The 21,885-nt window shown below is 38.0% G+C and overlaps 1 protein-coding gene across 1 annotated transcript in view; it reads left to right on the forward strand.

Moving 5' to 3' along the window:
* Positions 1-21,885, forward strand: part of MALRD1 (MAM and LDL receptor class A domain containing 1) — a 759,741-nt gene that overhangs the window by 402,121 nt on the left and 335,735 nt on the right. Inside the window, exons 29-30 of the mRNA XM_029955581.1 lie at positions 13,502-13,747; positions 15,327-15,484. Coding sequence (XP_029811441.1) covers positions 13,502-13,747; positions 15,327-15,484 — 404 coding nt within the window. The remainder of the gene's footprint in view (positions 1-13,501; positions 13,748-15,326; positions 15,485-21,885) is intronic.

Below are 21,885 nucleotides of genomic sequence, written 5' to 3' on the forward strand. Positions count from 1 at the left end.
TGATAATTACATTGTTGGCTATTATTAATATGTTGTTATTTTTTTTACATGGTAAGCCATATGCTAGATATCATAACCTTAGAAACTGTACTTAAACTTTCTTTTTTAAATTTAATTTTAATTTTTTAATGTTTATGTTTGAGAGAGAGAGAGAAAGAAGTTGTGTATGTGTGTGTGAGAGAGAGAGAATGAGTGAGCAGAGGAGGGGCAGACAGACAGAGACAAAGGATCTAAAGCAGGCTCTGCACTGACAGCAGAGAGCCCAATGTAGGGCTCCAACTCACAAACCAAACTCACCAACTGTGAGATCATGACCTGAGCCAAACTTGGATGCGCAACCGACTGAGTCACCCAGGCTCCCCTACACTTAAGCTTTCTTTTTTTTTTCCATAATATTTTATTGTCAAATTGTTTTCCATACAACACCCAGTGCTCTTCCCCTTAAGTGCCCTCCACCATCACCACCACCTCTTTTACCCCCTTCCCCTTCCCCCTCAACCCTCAGTTCATTCTCAGCATTCAATAGTCTCTCAAGTTTTGCATCCCTCTCTCTCCCCAACTCTCTCTCCCTCCTCCGCTCCCCCTGTTTACACTTAAGCTTTCTTATCCTTAATTGGCACCTTTGAAAACAGAGGTAGCTAAAATTATAGAAACAGCACAAGTGCCCATCAACTGATGAATGGGTAAGGAAGGTGTAGTATATATGTAGACAATGGAATATTATTCAGCCATAAAAAATGAATCTTGTATTTTCAATGACATCGACAGAGCTAGAGAGTATAATGCTAAGTGAAATAAGTCAGAGGAAAAAAAACATGATTTCACTCATAGGTGGAATTTAAGAAACAGAACAAAGGAGGAAAAAAGAGAGAGACAAACCAAGAAACAGATTCATAACTATGGAGAACAAACTGATGGTTACCAGATGGGAGGTGGATTAAAAAATGGTGGGGATTAAGGAGTACAGTTGTTGTAATTAGTACCAGGGTTTGTATCAAAGTATTGAATTATGATATTGTACACCTGAAACTAACATTACACTGTATGTTAACTGGAATCTGAAAGATTAAAAAAATTTGATTTAACTAACATTTCTTACAATGTTATGAGGATTAGAGATAATATTCATAAAGTATGCGGCACAAAACAGCATATAAGAGGTGATTATAAAATAGTAGTAACCATCATGGAAAAGTTATAATCCACTTTTACATTGCAGTGATTTTAACTACATCTTTTATATATATGCAAATTCATATATGTAATATTCTCACACACTCAGGCACAAAATACAAATTTGTATGTAGGTGAATTACACAACACATAACGTTTGTGTACATACACACACATGCATGCATGCACATGCACACACACAGATACTGCAGAACACTTCTCTATTTTGATGGTACATGTTTTAAGGAAAAAGGTTGTATTTACCCTCTTTTGAAAGAATTTTGCACTCTATTCATTATGAATGATGCATACAAAGTGAGAAATGTATATGTTGAAACAAATTCAAACATAATATATCACAGTTAATTGTAAACATACGGGAGTGATGAGTAAGCATACAAATACCATGGGTTTGTTTTGCCTCCTATTAATAGAGTTTAGCTTAGATGGCTTGTTTTATTTTCTGCTTTGAGTTAGATAACTGTCTTAGTTTCACCACATAGAATTTGTTTTCACCAGTTCTGCAAGGTTTAAAAATGGAAATTGGGTGGCGCCTGGGTGGCTCAGTCAGTTAAGCGTCTGACTTCGGCTCAGGTCATGATCTCACAGTTCGTGGGTTCGAGCCCCACGTCGGGCTCTGTGCTGTAAGCTAGCTCAGAGCCTGGAGCCTGTCTTCAGATTCCCTGTCTCCCTCTCTCTCTGACCCTTCCCTGCTCTTGCTGTCACTCTCTGTCTCTCAAAATTTTTTTTTAAATCTTAAAAAAAACTAATGCTTTAATAAATGGAAATTGGTTTGTTGTAGGTCAAGTTATACAAAGGTAGTATTGAATTGGGATTGTGATTGTAGAATTCTGTCTACAGACATAATAGGGAAGTCTTTCCTGAGAGAGTTAGAAGTGCATATTTTCAACAAATTGAATAGCTGCTGTTACTATCTAAAACACAAGAAAGGACCCCAGAAATGTTTGTCGATCTCATCACAGTAAATAGGTCAGAGGTGATTGATTCTCTTTCTCTAATACCCTTAATCTTGGCATCTCAAAGTTAAACACTCCAAACACAGCTCTGTCCCTGTCAATTTTGTCCAAAAATCAAAATTCCAACTCATCTTCTAGTGAGCCATCTCCTAGAAAGCTCTCACTCACTCACTGATATGTGTGCCTTCTTGCTTTCTTCAATTCGCTCACGAATGTTTGTTCATTCATTTCTTTGTTTACTCAGGAGACTGTATAGTGAACACTTTCCAAGCATATGGTAGTTTCTATCCCCCGTAGGCTCTGTGGACTAGCAGTGGCGATGGTCATTATGCCCATGACTATGTAGACAAGTACAATGCTGAGTGTTACTAAGTTCTGTGAAGGAGAGCTGCCTGGTGTGGTGAGAGGCTGTAACGGATGGTATTGACCAGTCAAGACTTGTTGCAGAAAGTAGATATTGATCTGAAATCTGCAAGATTTTCAAGGAGAGATTTCTAGATGCAGGTGGACCAGCATATGTAAAGCATCTGTGGTTGGAGGGGCTATAAGATTAGTAGGTTTTTGTTGTAGGGAGTTGAGGAAACCTTGGCAGGAGATGAAACTGGAAATGTGAGTAGCACATAGACTCTGAGTTGAATCTATGTCCATTAGCCCATTAACACATTTGATCTTTATCTTAACTTTGGTAGGAAACCATTTAATGACTTTCAAGCAGCATAGTGATCCAATTTGCATTTTGAAATCATTACTCTATTTACAATGTATGATATGAATTTCAGGAGGAGCACAGTGGACACAGAGCAATCAATTAGGAAGTTAGACAGAAACATGAGTGTCTCTTGAGAAGTGGGAGATTCAGGAAATACGTGGAAAGTAAAATATGGTGGTGTTAGTGGTTGATGAATATGGGAAATGAAGGAGAATCAGGTATTGAGGATGACTACCAGATGTCTCCTGAATTCTCTTATCACTACCTACCTTCTCTATTTGTTCTATCTGTTGCAGTTCATACTCCACTATAAATTTAGCACAGATCTTAGATATTTCATAGAGCATTTCATTCCTTATGTCTAGTTTTCTAAACTGGAATTTGGTTTTCTTAATTTCTCCATTTACTCCACGGCCACCTGAAGTGGAGAGTGTGCAGGCTTCCACTTGGCATAAATCATGGTGTCCAGAAAACTGTCAGCATTCTTGGCCCTCGGTCCAGGTTAATACTCATCAAAGGAGCTTCAGCCTGATTTGAATTCCCCAACTGTAACTTTACTACTTGAATCCTTCTTTATCCTAGGTAGTGACCCTGGCATGTTATTTTTAAATAAAGCAAAAAAAATTTACCCACCTTAAATACATAGTATTATCAAAGATGGGCTAGATTAAAAAATATTTTCTTCAGACTTCTGTTTTTATGTACTGTTCTATTTCCAGTGGAACCGATAATTTATGTATCTTTCCAGAGACATTTACTAAATGCACCAGCCATGTGTGTATCTTGTGGGTGAGTATGTATTGCTTTCTCTCTCTCTTTAAAAATATTGTCATTTATTCTATATGCCGAGTAAATTTCATTTGTCTCAAGAGTTTAAAATATTTAAAAAAGAAAACCAGTGAAATTATATAGTAATCATACAGTACTAGAAAAATACAGGAGAGTTTCATTTAATATTGTATTGTCAAAAAACATTAAAGGAAAAATTGACAAATTTGACTGCATAAAAGTGCAAAATAGAATTTTCCAGAAGTGGTTTTGATCTTGGGATATATCCCTAGATCACACTTCTAGCTCTATTTCCGTCTCAGAATAGCAGCTCCATTTGTGATGTACTTCACCATAAGCATTTTTAAATACTCAGAGCTTCAGTCAAGTACATTGGAAAACCACAAAAGATTATAATCACTGGAGAAATAATTTACTGGACTGTCTTCATTTTATCCCTGATAGTTGAACTTGAAACTTCAAAAAGTAATGATTTTTAATGCTCAAGCTCATTACCTTACCTTTTTAAAATATGATACACTAGAAACTCAGGGTATACAAATTGTTCACCACCAAGACATCAGAAATTTCTTCCAAGTCAGAATCATGAAATATATATATATATACACACACACACCCCTTTGGATTTCTTGTTTGAGTGCTTTTCCAACAGAGAGTTAGAATTAGTTGAATGTTAGCATGCAATGTTAGCACAAGATTTCTTATGTATTAAAATTGAGTAATTAAAAAACTGAGGAATAAACCATTATTTCTGGAAATATCTTTTTGATCAGACAGGAGTGGCAATGTCATGTACATTTTTTGTCATGCTGGTCAAGACTGTAGAAAGTATTCTTTGAATATGAAATGGAAACTGCAGGCACAGTATTGGAGCCAATTTGCAGTTGTTCTCAGTTGAGGGCTGAGCCCAGATCTAGTGAACATTGCCTAGGAAACATAGAAACACAGAATCTGCCATCCTCTGAATGAGGGCCTCAGCCACATTACAGTAGTAAGCTACTTGGAACTGTGGTAGACCTTTCTCCTCAAAGCTTGGGGCTTCTCGTCTGCCTAGACTTCCTTCTGTTTTCCTTGTTTTCTTAATGCAAATCACAATTCCTCTCCCTGTTTTCTTTGTTTATTCCTAATAGCTGTGGTTCTATTTTATGGAATTTCTTCCTACATATTACCTCCCTTTGTGCTGACATTAACATAAATGCCATAGCACCTTCATATTTTCAGGTTTTTGCTGCAAATAGCTAAGGAGAAATAAAAAGAGGCTTAAAAGATAACAAATATGGAGGCCTTTCAAATGTCTCAGGATCTCTCAAAGCAACTGGTCTACCATTTTTTTTAACCTACCAGGAAAAAAAAAAAGTACCATAAGAGTTTTATTTTTATCCTTATATCTCTTAGAAGGGTTGGCTGCTCTGCTGAACTCTCTTGCAGCGTAAGTAGAATTACAAAGTGAGAGCAAGAAAAGCAGCTCCTGGCTTCCTGGCTTCTGGGACCTGGCCTCGTACCATATCATTTAGGCTTCAGTGTTGCTATGAGCTGGTGGTTCTTCTGTGAGCATAAACAATTTCACAGAGCATCAACATCAGACAAAGCCGCTCTGGAACCGTGGATCACAGTAGAAACACTTTTATTAATTGTGACTAAATGCAGATGATACACAAGTATTGTCTCAGCCAAAAAAAAAATGACCAGACATCCCGTATCTTGACTCATAGGAGTGTTTCTAATCAATAATACTTTAGCCTGTTCCAGTCTTCCCTTTGTTAGATAAGAATCATTAAGATACCCAATCACATCATTATTCTGCTTCCTGATATCACCCAATCTGGATCAAAACTCCATATCCTTTAACCCTCCCCTGAAATAACCTAACCAAAACTCTAATCCTGTAAATCATTTCTCATACTCTCTCACCGACTGGCCCCATGGTTCCCCATGGTGTTTTTTCTCCATCACTGCAACAAATGATAAGCCCAACTTTATTCAACTACAGTGTTTCTGGTAGTCTTTGGCTGGAAAACAATAAAAGAAAATAGGGTCAAGATTATGGAGTAATTTTGGGCCATTTTAAGAACTTTGGCTTTTACTCTGATTGAGATGGGATGATGTTGGAAGATTTTATTTTTTTAACTTTAAAAATTTTATATTTTTATAAAATTTGGGGATGGTTTCCAAGTCATGGAAAATTACAATAATTATACAAGACTTATGTTTAATACATATTTGTAGATTATTATCAGTTTGGTCTTTTATATATAATCTTTCAAGTCATTTCAGAGCAAGTTACAGATATAATCATGTGATTTTACCTCTAAATAATTCATTATCTGTTTCCTAAAATAGAGGACATTCACTTACATGAATAATCAATTAACATCGATAAGTATTACTATTCAGTTTATAGGCCTCATTCATACTTTATCAATTTCCCTCAAAATGCGCTTTATATAATTTTTGGTTTTTTTCCTGGTTCAGGATCTAATAAAAACATCATGCACTGCTTTTAGTTTTTATGTATTTTTATATTTCTTTAAGTTACAGCAGCTATTCAACCTTTCTTTGTCTTCTTTGACATTGATCTCTTTGAAAAGTATACACCTTTTATTTTGCAGAGTCTCCCTCAGTTGGTGTTTGTTGATTTCTCCTTATATCTAATTTCAGTTCATTCATTTTTGGTGAAAATACTATACACTAATTTGTCACCATTCCTTGAAAATCCATTGATCATATGTTTTTTTTAATTTATTTTAAGTTTGTTTATTTATTTTGAGAGAGTCAGAGATAGCAGGAATGGGGGAGGGGCAGAGAAAGACCGAGAGAGAGAATCCCAAGCAGTCTTCACACCATCAGCACAAAGCCTGATGGCAAGGCTCAAACCCATGAAACCGTAAGATCGTGACCTGAGCCAAAACCAAGAGTCAGATGCTTAGCTGACTGAGCCACCCATGTGCCCTAATCATATATTTATGGATCCATTTCTGTATGATACATTCTGATCCATGGGTCACTCTGTCTATACATAAGTCAGTTTTACACAGTGTTAATTACTATAGCTTTATAGTATTTATTGAAATCAGGTGTATATTTGACAACTTTGTAGCTTATCTAGATGCTTTGCATTTTTGATAACATTTTAGAATCATTTTGTTAATTTCTACAAAATCCTGTATTTTTGTTGAGGATTATGTTGAAATTATAGATAAGTTGAAGAGAAGTGAGTTATTAACAATATTAAGATTTATGACCCATAAACCTGATATGTATGTCCATTTAATTAGGGTCTCTTTCCTATCAATATTTTGTAGTTGTCAGTGCAAAGGCCAGATATTTATTTTTTTATTTATCCCTGTCATGTTTTGAAATGCTCTTTTAAGGGACTTTTTAAAAATTTCAGATTCTAGTTGTTTATTTCTAGCCTACAGAAATGTGATTGATTTTGTATATTGATGACATAACCTTGTGGAAATTATTTGTTATTACAAGAGCTTGCTGTAGATTTTGTATTATCGTTAGACAAATGTATTGAGCACATTTATGCTTTGCTTTCTTTGCCTGATGATTCCATCATCTCCATTGTATCTATATTTGCTTTTATTGACTAATTTTCCTCCTGGTTATTGATCACATTTTCCTGCTTCACAGACTAGTAATCTTTAATTTGATGCTAGAATTGTGAATTCTCTGTTGCTAAGTGTTAAGCCTTTGTATATTCCTTTTACAATAATTGAACTTTGGTTTAGAAGCACTTAAGTTCTGATTGGTTCCTTTGAGGTTTATTTAAAAAAAATTTTTTGAAGACAGGTTCAGAACAGAAGTCGGCATTTTTTAATTTTAATTTTTTAGAAGTAGAGTTAAACATAAAATACATTAGTTTCAGGTGTGCAAGACAGTGATTTAATGATTATACATTACAAAATGTTCACAAGAACACTAGTTACCATCTGTCATATAAATTTATCACAATATTATTGATTATATACTCTATGCTGTATTTTTCATCCCTGTGACTAATTTATTTTACAACTGAAGTTTGGGGGGCACGTGGGTGGCTCAGTCAGGTAAGCATCTGACTTCGGCTCAGATCATGATCTCATGTTTCATGAGTTCAAGCCTCACATGGGGCTCTGTGCTGTCAGTGCAGAGCCTGCTTCCAATCCTCCATCTCCCTGTCACTCTACCTTTCCCATGCTCTCTCTCTCTCAAAAATAAACATTTTTTAAAAACCTAAAACATAATAACTTGAAGCTTGTATCTCTATCCCTTTCCTCTTCACAATTTTTTTTCTGTATTTTTTTGAACTCAGGAAACTTTAGACTTCTTTTTTTAAGTAATCTAGTGTTAAAAACAAGTTGAGGTTAAGATAATATGTTCAGAGAGTGAATATGTTCCGCTTTGCAGGCCATATGGTCTTGATTGCAACTACTTCACTGTCATTTCAGTGTGAAAGTAACCATAGATAATGCGTAAACAAGCAGCCATGGCTAAGTCCCAATGAAACGTTATTTACTTAAACAGGTGGTAGGCCACATTTGGTTTGCTAATCCAATCCGTGGTCTAGAGTCTACTTCCTTCAAGGGTTACTTTGCCCCATACTCAATTATACCCTCTGGAATTCCTACTGAATGCCCGGTGTATTCACTCTGGCTGGTAGAAACTCAAAGATGTGTGACCCTCTGTGGACCCTGGTAATTTTTTCAGTTTATAGCTCCTAGTTATTATTAGTTGTTTTCTGTCTCTCCTTTTGGATTTTATTCTAAAAATAATAAAACTAGAATTCAGACAAAGACTTAAGCATATCTCTGGATCACCTTTTCTATACAGCTTCCTTTCCTCCACCACCGAGCACTGAAAATTTTAGCTGTCCCTGACTGTCTCCTCAGCTCAGTGTAACTCCATTGTCTGATGGGCTGACCCTTGGGAGTTACAGTCTAGAACGTGCCCCCATGCAGATTTCTGGGGGTGATCATAGGATGTGTCTTTTTTCATTTTTCTAAGGGATCACAGTCCTGCATTTCCTGACATCCAATGTTTGAAAACACTTGTTTTTATATATTTTGCCCAAGTTTCTAGTTGTTTATTGCTGAAGGATAATTTCATACATTATTCCTGTTTCTTACTGTGTATAGGCTGGGAGCAAGTCTTATTACTTTGATACTCAAACTATCTCTGATTTGGCCAGTAAGTTTCTCTACAAGTTGGCTCCTTAACCCTTTCATCATAATGCTATAATTTTTTGAGCACTTTATTGTTTTCCATTGCAAAAAAAAAGACATCTCGGCTCATCTTGAACCTTTTTGTTCTTAGCTCCAAATAGACCATTTCCCAAGGAGACCTGGTTCCTTTTAGTGGAGAATAGTAATTAAATAGAGTTTGGGACAGAGGAGTGATATTCAATCATGTTAAAATATCACATGGTTCTTTTTTGTTTGACGAACCATAGGAGTCAAGGGTAGGGCACAAAGATCAGAAAGAAAAGCATTGTAATCCATTCACATAAAATGATAGTCGCTTGGACCAAAATAGTAATTGTGAAAGAGTATATATGAGTTATGAGATTAAAAGTTTCATGTATGTGTGTGATATATATGTAAGTTATATATGTTATATATGTGTTATATATGCACACACATATATATAGCATAACTCATATGCTATATATGTGAATGTATATAAAACTTGGGCCCATCCTCAGTTACAAGGTGGACATCCATTCAAAATTTGGTTCAGATACAGGGGTGCCTGGGTGGCTCAGTCCGTTGAGCCTCTGACTTCAGCTCAAGTCATGGTCTCATGGTTCATGTGAATTTGAGCCCAGCGTCAGGCTCCATGCTGACAGCTTAGAGTCTGGAGCCTATTTAAGATACTGTGTCTCCCCTTCTCTCTGCCCTCCCCTGCTCGTGTTCTTGCTTTTGCTCTCTCTCTCTCTCCCTCTCTCTCACTCTCACTCTTTCTCAAAAATAAATAAAAACATTTAAAGAAGAATTACAATGGAATGTGGTTCAGAAGTTAAGACTGACAATACTAAAAGGATTGAAAATGTCTGTTACTCACAGGATGAGGCTTCTGGGACATAAGGACAGCTCCAAGGCATGTCTAAAAGTAGTTTTAGAGTGTGAGGAAAGAAAACTGACTTAGAGTTTTACGGTGATTGATGGGACTGGGGTAAGAATTTCTGTGCACAGATAAGGACATGCGTGATTTGAACCTCCTGCCAATGGAGGGGCACCAGGGCTATCTTACTGTGTTTCCCAGATGTGGGACACAGAGCTGTCAGCAATGAAGTCAGACATCAAAAAGTAGAATCAGACTCTACCACACAGAGCCCCTTACAAGATTTGTAGTTACTGTAGTTACAGAGTGGCCATAAACACAGCGGAGCAAGGCTGTCCGCTAATAGATAAGTGTGTTAAGCTTCACGTGTCTTTACATTGTAGGCTTTGGGCTTTTATAATTTGTTCTTTTTTATAAAAAGAAACTGCCCACTAAGAAGGTCTCTGCCTAATTTAAATAATAAATTTTTACTAAAAATCAACGTTCTACAATTGCATACAAGCTTTCCTATCATACACTCTTTCCCTAAGTAGCTGGTTTCTTTGGACAAAACAACAGGCATGGGAAATAATTTGGAAATAAGTAACATTAATTGATAATTTAACTTGACATTTAGCAACAAAAAAAGTTTTATGGGTAGAACACATGATACAGTGAAAAAGGTTTTCTGCTCAAAATTAATATGCAATATATGAATTATTGTTTCATTATATTTATGTTTTAGAAATGTAAAAAATCTAAATTTTTATGATTCTAAAACAATAGCTATATAGATTGTGTAATATATTGGGGTCTTTGATGTTTTCATTTTGTAACATGTTCAAATTATTCTTCTGTTTGTCTTGAAAGAATTAAATTTTAGCTTGATTTGGTCTCTTCGGAGAAAAGCATCTTAGGAACCAGTTTTGCTCTTACTCCCCAAACAAATTGGAATTGACAGAATCAATACAAATGCCAACTTGTGTAAAACTAAATGATCTAGTGATTTCTCAGATTCTCAACAGTCCCATGAGAAGTAATGTATCTGGTAGTCAACACTACCATTTCTGTTCCTTGGTGGGCTTGTCTTGTGATAGTTGACCTGTATCATTGCTCTTCTTTTCAAGTCAATAGATTTAAAAAAATAGATCAGAAGACAATAGACCTGAGTCCAAATTGCACCTCTGCTCTTGAAAAATCATCAAACCATTTAACATATATAATCCTCATTAATTTTTCATCTATAAATGAAGATTAATGTAAATGATCTCCATTTCTGTATAGCTCAAAAATGCTTTAATGTTTTGCTTCTGAGTCCAGCTTTGTGAGTGAAATATTAAAGGCCTTTTGCTTCCCCTCATTCTGCTAAAATTGAACTGGGCACCTAAATAAAAATAGATAACCCCACACTGCTAGAAAGGAAAATGTTAGCAATTAACCCAGACAAAAAAAGTTTTGTTAGAGGCAGAATGTATGGTTCAAACTTATTTTCAAAGGCTTTGCAAGTGTAAATGGCATTTAATTAGGCAATATTGAACAAACAATCCAGAAACAGCTTAGCACACAAAGTGGCTAGAAGCCTCTGGAACACCTGTCCTTTCCCTAGTGGTTTCTACATGGCCTTGCATCCATCTCCTCCCACTTCTTCCCTCTTAGCCATCTATTTGTTAGAATGTGAGACTGACCTAAGACATAAATGCTTCTTTATGAGATTGAATCAGCAGGAGTTTCCAGCTCCCAGAGCACCTTATGATAAATCCCCGGAATCACCTCCCAGCTCTAATCCACACCAATCCTCAACCACCAGACAACACCAGGCCATGGAAGCTACCATGGAGAAGTGAAGTAGGGTGGCATTATCAGCTTCTCTGTCTAGAAAATGGGGCAGACAGCAAGGAAGAAACTTTCTGATATCATAGTGTCATAGAGCAGTTGGGAAGTGGGTATCCCAAGTTGGATGTTTTAACAACTTTCCCTTTATTTATTTATTTATATATTTATATATTTATTTATTTGTTTATTATCAGATTAGTTTCCATATAACACCCAGTGCTTCTCCCCATACATGCCCCCCACCATGACCATCACCCCCCTCTCTCCCTCCCCCTCCCCCTTCAGTCCATGGTTCGTTTTCAGTATTCAGTAGTCTCCCATGATCTGTGTTCCTCACTCTCCCCAGCTCTCTTTCCCCCTTCCTCTCCCCATGGTCCCCTGCCAGGTCTTTCCTGTTAGACCTATGAATGCAAACATGGTATCTATCCTTCTCTGCCTGACGTATTTCTCTTAGCATGACACCCTCGAGGTCCATCCACTTTCCTACAAATGGCCATATTTCATTCTTCCTCATTGCCATATAGTACTCCTTTGTATATATATATACCACATCTTCTCGATCCATTCATCAATTGACGGACATTTAGGCTCTTTCCATGATTGGGCTATTGTAGAAAGTGCCGCTATGAACATTGGGGTACATGTGCTCCTATGCATCAGCATTTTTGTATCCCTTGGGTAAATCCCTAGCAATGCTATTGCTGGGTCACAGGGGAGTTCTATGGATAGTTTTTTGAGGAACCTCCACACTGTTTTCCAGAGCGGCTGCACCAGTTTACATTCCCACCAACAGTGTATGAGGGTGCCCGTCTCTCCACCACCTTTGCCAGCATCTATACTCTCTTGATTTGTTTATTTTGGTGACTCTGATTGGTGTTAGGTGGTATCTCAGTGTGGTTTTGATTTGTGTTTCCCTGATGATGAGTGATGTTGAGCATCGTTTCATGTGCCTGTAGGCCATCTGGATGTCCTCTTTGGAGAAGTGTCTATTCAGGTCGTCTGCCCATTTCTTAACTTTTCCAACAGAAAGATTGTTACACTGGTGCTTATGCTCTGTTGTAATATAGGAGCAGGTTAATAACAGTACCCTGAATGTGCATATTGAACTGCTTTGTCATTTCCAGAGCAGTGTTTTTCACACATTCATTTATTTGAGTAATATTTTCTGATCCTCTACTAATGGCCAAGCACTGTTCCCGGCACTGGGTTAATAAATGATAGTCTCTTTAATTAATTTAACTTCTGTAGGTTTTACTTTTTTTTTTTTTCTCATTTTAGATAGGGAAACTAAAACTTACCAAGTGTAGGTATGATCCAAGTCCCATAGCTGAGAAGTATCAACTCCAGAGTTCAAACAGATCTTCAAAAATGTTGCTTTTTATTTTAAGCTGTCTGGGAAAAAAATCTTTATTGTTGACGTTGCTTTGTAGGGAGATTGCTTCTAAAATTCAAAACAATTGACAGATCTATATGTATTTTGGAGAAAAAAGTCTCTTAGAAAGTTGAATGTCACTTATATATACATACCTCTGCTTATGATGAAGTACCATATAGATATTTGGCTTCTGGTAAATATTGAAATGCATGGGTGGTAGTGGAATTTACTTCCAAATACACCATAATACATAAGCTCTTAGTACCCTAAAGATTTTGTTTCAGGATAAAAAATGGAAAGCCTCACTTTGGTTTTCAGATCTAATATATATTATTAAACTCAGCTTATAAGAAATGCTCTATTTTAGAGGTCTTGGGGCTCTTTCCTAGATCAATATAATGATACTTGATTTTTTTTTCATTTTGAATATTCCTTGTGAGTGATCTATTGGCCGGAGCCCTGAAGGACCTTAGGAAAGAGATATAGGGGTCAGATAATTCAGACTCTTAAGAACCCTATGTTTCTTTACATGTTAAGGTGCATTCACTCTTACTAGCTATTAAGCTCACTGGTGTGTTAGTAGTGTCTCCTCATCCTCATTTGTTTTCTGTTTTGTAGGTCGCTGCCCTCATGGCTATCGGGAATGTCAGAATGGCAAATGTTACAGACCAGAGCAAAGCTGTAATTTTGTAGATGACTGTGGAGATTCTACTGATGAAAATGGATGTGGTGCCTCCTGTACTTTTGAGAAAGGCTGGTGTGGCTGGCAGAACTCCCTGGCTGAAAACTTTGATTGGGTTTTGGGGGTTGGCTCTCATCAAAGCCTACGACCTCCCAGAGATCACACGCTTGGAAACGAGAACGGTAGGTACCTAGGCTATTAGAGGAATCCTAATCATTATTCGCGGTGAACATCTCATTGTCTTCCCCGACAGCAACTAGAGAGCTCCAGAGAGCCTGCCGTGGTCGTGGCAAGCAAGTCAGACATCCATGAGTATGTCTGACCCTTGGGACTGCCGTAACGAAATCCCAGAGAAGGAAACAACAGACATTGTCTCACCATTCTGGAAGCCAGAAGTCTGAAATCAAGATGTCGGTAGAAACCATTCCTTCCAAGGGCTGTCAGAGAGAGTCACCTATTCCATGCCTCTCTCCTGGCTTGTGGTAGTCTGGGACCTTAGTTGGCTTGTAAGGTGATGTTCTCCTGTGTCTTTACATTGTCTTCCCTCTATGCATGTCTGCTCTATGTCCAAAATTACCCTTCTCATTACAGCACAGTCTTAGTGTGGACTAGGGCCCATGCTGATGACGTCATTTTAATTTGGTCATCCACAAAGGTCCTATTTCCAAACATGGTCACATTCACAGAAACTGGAGTTAGGACTTCACCATCTTCGGGACATCACAGTTCAACACATAAGAAAGAGTAATCGAATTTGAATGTGACTGATAATTGTAGATAGATGATAATGTATGGCACCTTTCCTCAATGACACATGCTTATAATTAGTATCCCAGAATGCTGCCACTCCTTTGATCATTGGCATATCATGTAGCTCTTCAGATTTTCAAAATTCTCATCTGCAAAGGGAGAGAGTGAAGTTTTCCCTGTGTAGCAAACAGGGATTACAGAAATGAGATGATGTGTATGAAGGGAAAGCAGTTAGAAAGCTGTAAAAGGTGCCATGTGGATGTTACCATAAGATCACATATGTCACAGGTGTTGGGAATGCCTCATTTTTGCAGTAGGTAGATGAGGTCAAGTCACAGACTCACTGGTCCAAAAATAGAGGACATTAGCAGAATACGGAAAGGACCTTGAATTCCTGGATGCCACAGAATAAAAGAAAGGGTGTCTATGTGTGGAAATTCCATAGACCTCTGACAAAACAAAGCCATGTAAGCCAAAATGACTGCAACAGAGAAAGGAAGGTCTGAGTTTTATACAAACACTCAGCTCTATGTACATAAAATGTTTTGAGTATTAGATACATAAGTATAAATGTACCTTTCATATTACATATCAAAATTCTCAGCATTTTATTTATGTACTCGATAGGTGACTGAAGTTTTGAAAGTACATCGTACTCCTTTATTTATATTTCATAGGTAGTATCTTTGCATTATTTTACAAGAACTCGTTAGTTTGAGGAGTCCATTATACGATTTCTATAACTATCTTGTTGATTCAGTGGCATAAATATCCTGTCAGATCAGTTAATTTGCATACTGTGAAGTACTTTGCTAAAAGCACAGACAGTTGGAAATTGTTCTGTCACTGAGCGAGAAGCAAGGCTATTAGATTTTCTTTCTGTTTCCAATGGAAATGCCTTTGGCAGCTCATATCATATGAAATATAATTAAAAACACAAAAAGATGGAAAAGCGAAAATCATCCCCTCGTGGTTAATTCCGTCCTGTGTGAATGCTGTTCTTGTTTTCAGGGCACTTCTTGTATCTGGAGGCGACGCCAGTGGGCCTTCAGGGCGAAGAAGCACACCTCAAGAGTGCCGTGTGGCAGGAGTCCAGTGCTGCCTGCACCATCAGTTTCTGGTATTTCATATCTGCAAAAGCCACAGGGGCCATTCAGATTCTCATTAAGGTAGGACATCTGTCCGTGACGCCTCTGAGCTTAGCGAGCCTTCCTATGGGCAGCACATGGCCAAAGGGACTTTATCACAGTTCTGCTAACTTGGCCAGAGGAAGCTTCCTTTCATCAGGGGGCTTCTTCTTGTGGTTCAAATGCTCGGTGGGGTTTGATAAGCGGGGCATGGGAACTAGCTTTGAGCTCAACATGATACCCTGTGGTTATGACTGAATCCCGAGTCCCCTCTTACGATAACATTTAGCCTAAGACTCATAAATTTCTTCCTTCTGTTTAGGCGTTTCCTTCCCTAGCCTTCTCAGTAAAAGAAAATAGATTATTTATACATCTGAAAGGAGAGTGACTATCTCTTTTAACTCCTGTATGAACGATCATTAAGGGAGCTAATATTAGACATTTTGGTTCCAAGCACACTGTGCAAAGGACTGATCCGCTCAGGAGCATGATCAAGGTGTGATTACAGTGAACCACTTATTAACGATGACCCAATAATGCATTTTCTTAGAGAGTATTAATTGGATGTTTCTGTCAGGGCTTTAATTTAGTATAACAAAGTGACAGTGTTTAGGGAGCAAAATAACAAAGTATACATTAATATTAATAAGACTTCGTTCATATACCTTTATTCTTTGGCAAGTTAAAATGGCAGCAAAAAAGATGAGTGTGCGTGCGTGTGTGTATGCATGTGTCTGTTCATTTCTAGAATCTAGTTAGAATTCTGAGAAAGTCCACTTTAAAAACATGCTCTAGAGGCCGTTGCTGTTTTATCATACATGAGCTTTACCGAAGTGCCCTAGCGCTGATGGAAAATGCATGACCGGAATACCAAAGGGCTCCTGTGTCTGAATGGCTAGTGGCCGCGTCGTCCATGTTTTATCTGAGACCTGAGTTAACTTTATTATTTAGGGTTCACTTATAATCAGAAATGCCTGCCTAATAAAACACATGCAGCAAATAGCACGATGATTTATTCTTATATTTAAATAGGGAAGCTTAAATATAATGCTTGAAATTCTGACAAGAGTATTTTGCTGGTTCGCTTTTGAATGGCATCCTTGATTATGTGGTGTCTACCATGTGAAAGACTTCCTACCACTCTGTGGGCTTTGCTTTTATTATTTACTCCACTCATATTCACCTTTCATCCCTTTATATCATAGTAGCAAACTTTATATTACTATACATTGTAAAATTAAACTCTTTTGAGATGGGTCTTGCTGTCAAGTTCAGTTGAATACCTGTAGTTCCTCCAATGGAGGAATGTCTTATGGACATCTAATAGCATTTTAAAGGAACTATCCTACCATTAAAAAAATCACACTTGTTTAACAAAACATGTTTATCCTCATTTAGTGACATTTATTGCAAAAGATAAATATATCATAGCATATATTGATTTTATATTCAGGAATTTTAAGGCACTCATTTTATTTTGGTAATTAATATGATACATATTTTTGATCATTGTTACAAAGTACTTCTTAGGCTACTCTCTGTGTGGAACCATGCTGGATTTTAACCTGCTCATTAATTTGAAAGCATCCTGGCCAGATGGCAAACACAATAGGGGCAGGGAATCTGCCTTTTATTTATTTCTTTCTTTACTTCTCATCTTTTGAAATGGTCTCAATTTATGCATGTGCTGCCTCTGGCTCAGTCTCCCCTGTTTGTTCTCAGGAATGCCTCCTTCTGCGTTTTCTCTCTTTTGCCTCCACACCAAGCCCAACACAATCTGGTAGATTCAGCCTTTCACAGAACTTTCCTTGACGACTTTTGCTCATCATTAGTCTTTCTCAGAGTGTCCCTCACAGCTCCAGAAATTCCTCTTTGTCATTAGATGCTCATTTCTATTTCAACAGACAGATCATAAAATCTTGAGAGTAAGACCTTGAGATTTTGGTCTTTATGTCCCTCTTATCTCTTCAAAGAAGGGACTGTGGGGAAAAAAAAGCGGTGGCCTCCTAGAGCCCACTGGCAGGCTCAGGACACCCCTTTATGGGACAGTTCTTTTGAAAATAAGTGGCTGATTATGTGTTACATGCAAGACAATAAATTCTAGTCTGGGAAGCGGGGATGGTTCAAGATTGTGGTGTAGGAAAACCCTGAATTCAACTCTGCCCATCGATACAAGAAAATTATAGCTGTGTATGTAATAATTCTTCTCTGAAAACATGCAAACAAATAAAAGCTTTGAGAACTAGATGACTAGCACCTTCACAACAAAAGACAAAATAATAGGAAGGATAGAAGAGACAGAGACATGGCCTCTCTGGGAACCTGCCCCAAATGTAGTGACCCCACAATTGGGAAAGTTCCCCAAATTTGGAATTCTCCCACAAGGAGTAAAGGGATTACGCCCCATGTTCAGTACCCTAACCTTGAGGGCTAGCACCAGAAAGATGAACCCTGCCCCTCAAAATGCCTGATTAAAAAAATAAATGGGGGGCACCTGGGTGGCTAAGTAGGTTGAGCATCTGACTTCAGGTCAGGTCATGATCTCACAGTATGTAGGTTCAAGCCCGTGTTGGGCTCTGTGCTGGCAGCTAGCTCAGAGCCTGGACCCTGTCTTTGAATTCTTTCTCCCTCTCTCTCTGACCCTCCCCTGAACATGCTGTCTCTCTCTCTCTCTCTCTCTCTCTCTTGCAAAAATAGATAAAACATAAAAAATATATAAAAAATAAATTGGGATGAAGATTAGGGGAATCATAGAACTATAGGGAACATATATCTCACTCCTAACGAGCTCATATGCAAACCAACTCACCCTGAGATCTAGCATAAGGAGAATAGATTGAAAAGTACCTGGCAAGGGCTCCCTTACTGATTTTAGAGGGACTTCCAGAGAGACAGGAACCTGTAAGGACTTCATCCAGGAGTGGAAGTGCTGGTACAAGCCATTTTTGCACCTAATCCTAAGTTCCTGGGGATGGAGCAAGTGGCTGCCATTTTTGGTGCCCTCCCTCTAGCCTGCTAACACATGGAGGGTGTGTTCTGCCCTCCTCCCCGTCCCCACATAACCAGACTAACAGAGCACCCCACGTTTCAGCCACCCTGTGCAATATGGGAGCTGCAAAAAGACCAGGCGAGGGACAGGAGCCCATCCTTCCCATGCAGCAGCTGAGTCATGGCTACATCAGAGGGGTGCTCTGAGCCATGCCCACCATGTGCAGAACTGGGATGCGTAAGTGACATGAGCCCTCACCTCCCTGCACAGCAACTATGATGCATCATAGCTGGCAGGCACACGCAGCCATTTGGCAGATGCCCATAGAGTGGAGCCATTGAGTGGGAGATTGTGGGGAGTTTCTGCTTCTGGCTCACATTGTACAACGCCTACACAAGACCACTCTTTCAGTATGGAGGGGCCGAGCTACTGCACCTAACACATATAGACAAACCAAGGGAGGCAAAATGAGGAGAGTGAGGAATATATCCGAAACCAAACAAGGCAAATCTCCAGAGAAAGACTTTCATGAAACTGAGGTAAACAACACACTTAATAAAGAATTCATAGTAATGGGCATAAAGATACTCACTGATCTTGGGAGGAGAATGAATGAGCACAGCAAGAACTTCAACAAACAGAAAATATAAGAGAATATCAAGCAGAAGTTTAAAACTGAACTGAGAAACACACTAGAGGGGTTCAACAGCAGAATGGACGGAATAGAAGCATGAATTCGTGAACTGGAAACAAAGCAATGGAAAGCACTCAACCAACCACAGCAGGAAAATAAAAGGACAAAAAGGATTTTAAAAAGACAGGATGTCCCCTCAGGGACTTCCAGGACAGTATGAAGCAGGATAACATTTTTAATTCTAGGAGTCCCAGGAAGAGGAGAGAGAGAGAAAGGGCAGGAAAATTCTTGAAGAAATAATGTCAGAAAACTTTTCTAATTTGGAGAAGGAAACAAATATCCAAGTCGAGAAAGCCCAGGGTTCCAAAATAAGATGAACCCAAAGAGAAACTCATCAAGATACATTATAATTAAAATAGTAAAAATCAGAGGCACTTAGGTGGCCCAGTTGGTTAAGTGTCTGACTTAAGCTCAGGTCATGATCTCCCAGCTCATAGGTTCGAGCCCTGCATTGGGCTCTGTGCTGACAGCTTAGAGCCTGAAGCCTGCTTTGGGTTCTGTATCTCCTCTCTCTGCCCACCCCCAACTGCACTCTGTTGGTCTCTCTTTCTGAAAAAAAAAATTAAAAAATTAAAAATGGTAAAAATTAATAATAAAGAGAAGATATGAAAAGCAGCAAGAGAAAAGCAACATACTGCATAAAAGGGAACCCTCAAGGCTATCAGCAGGTTTTTCAGCAGACACTTTACAGACCAGAAGGGCGTGGCATCTTATATTCAAAGTACTGAAAGGGAAAAATCCCCAACCAAGAATTCTCTACCTGGCAAGGTTATCATTTAGAATTAAATAAGAGATAAAGAGTTTTCTAGAAATCAGAAGCTGGGGCAGCTGGGTGGCTCAGTTGGTTAAGTCTCCAACTTCGGCTCAGGTCATGATCTCACGTTTGTGGGTTCAAGCCCCACGTCGGGCTCTGTGCTGACAGCTCAGAGCCTGGAGCCTGTTTCGGATTCTATGTCTCCTTGTTTCTCTGCCCCTCCCCATCTTATGCTCTGTCTCTCTGTCTCAACAACAACAACAACAACAACAACAACAACAACAAAAACAATACATTAAAAAAAAACACAGAATCTGAAAGAGTTCACCACCACTGAACTGAGCCTACAAGAAATACTAAAGGGATTCTTCTAAGGTAAAAAGAAAACATATGAAAGTATAAAAAATCTAACTGATAAAGACAAGTAAACAAGGTAGTGGATCAGCAACTTATAAAACAAGTATGAAGGATAAAAGGAAAAGTGGTAAAATTAATTAAAACTATACCAATTAATTCAGAGATAAATAAAATAAAAAGATGTAAAATGTGCCATCAAAAAATATAAAACATAGGAGAGGGAAGTAAAAATATAAAGCTCTGGAATATGTTTAAAAGTAACTTACTACCCACTTTAAAGAGACTGTTATATACATATTGTATGTGAACTTCACAGTAACCACAAAGAGAAGTCTTATAGTTAAGAACATAAAAATGAAAGACAAGAGAATCTAAATGTAAGGCAAACAAACAAAATGTAAGGAACAGACCAAGAAAATATCAGAGATGATCAACAAAAACAACTATAAAACAATTAATAAGATGACAGTAAGTATATAGTTATCAATAATTACTTTAAATGGAAATGGACTGTTCTTCAATCAAAATATATCGGGTGCCTAACTGGATTAAAAAAACAGACTTTTTGATATGCCACCTTATCAAACCTCAATGAGATATCACCTCACCTCTGTCAGAATGAAAAACACATGAAATAACAAGTGTTGATGAGGATGTGGGAACTCTTATGCACTGTTGGTGTGAATGCAAACTGGTGCAGCCACTGTGGAAAACAGTATGAAGTTTTGCTCAAAAATTACAGAAGTGCTGATGCATAGAGGCACATATACCCCAATGTTCATAGCAGCACTTTCAACAATAGCCAAATCTTGGAAAGAACCTAAAGGTCCATCAACTGATGAATGGATCAAGAAGATGTGGTTTATCTATACAATGGAATACTACATGGCAATGAGAAAAAGTGAAATCTGGCCATTTGTAGCAATGTGGATGGACCTTGAGGATGTCATGCTAAGTAAAATAAGTTAGGCAGAGAAGGACAGATACCATGTTTTCATTCATAGGTCTAACAGGAGAAACCTAACAGAGGACCATGGGGAGGGGAAGGGGGGGAAAGAGTTAGGGAGAGGGAGGGAGGCAAATCATGAGAGAGTCTTGAATACTAAAAACGAACTGAAGGCAGAAGGGGGAGGGGGAAAAGGGAAGGGGCTGATGGTTATGGAGGAGGGCACTTGTGGGGAAGAGCACTAGGTGTTATATGGAAACTAATCTGATAATAAACTATAAAAAAATCATGATAAGTAAAGAAAAGATAATGAAAGAAAAATTAAAAATAGAACTGTATGATCCAGTAATTCCACTTTTGGTTTTTTATACAAAGAAAGCAAAAACACTACTTGGAAAATATATAGCATCCCTATGTTTTGCAGCATTATTTACAATAGCCAAAACATGGAAATGCCCTAAATAAATGTTCATGGGTAGGTAAATGTTAAAGAAGATGTGGTATGTTTATACAACAGAGTATTGTTCAGCTATGAAAAAAAGAATGAAACCTTACTATTCATGACACCCTGGATGCACCTTGAGGGCATTATGTGAAGTAAGTCAGAAAATGACAAGTACCATATGATTTCACTTATGCGTAGAATCTAAAAAAGCAAGCAAACAACACAAGACAGACTGACTCATGGGTACAGAGAACAAAC

Source organism: Suricata suricatta, chromosome 10, assembly GCF_006229205.1.
Source record: "Suricata suricatta isolate VVHF042 chromosome 10, meerkat_22Aug2017_6uvM2_HiC, whole genome shotgun sequence".
NCBI lineage: Eukaryota > Metazoa > Chordata > Mammalia > Carnivora > Herpestidae > Suricata > Suricata suricatta.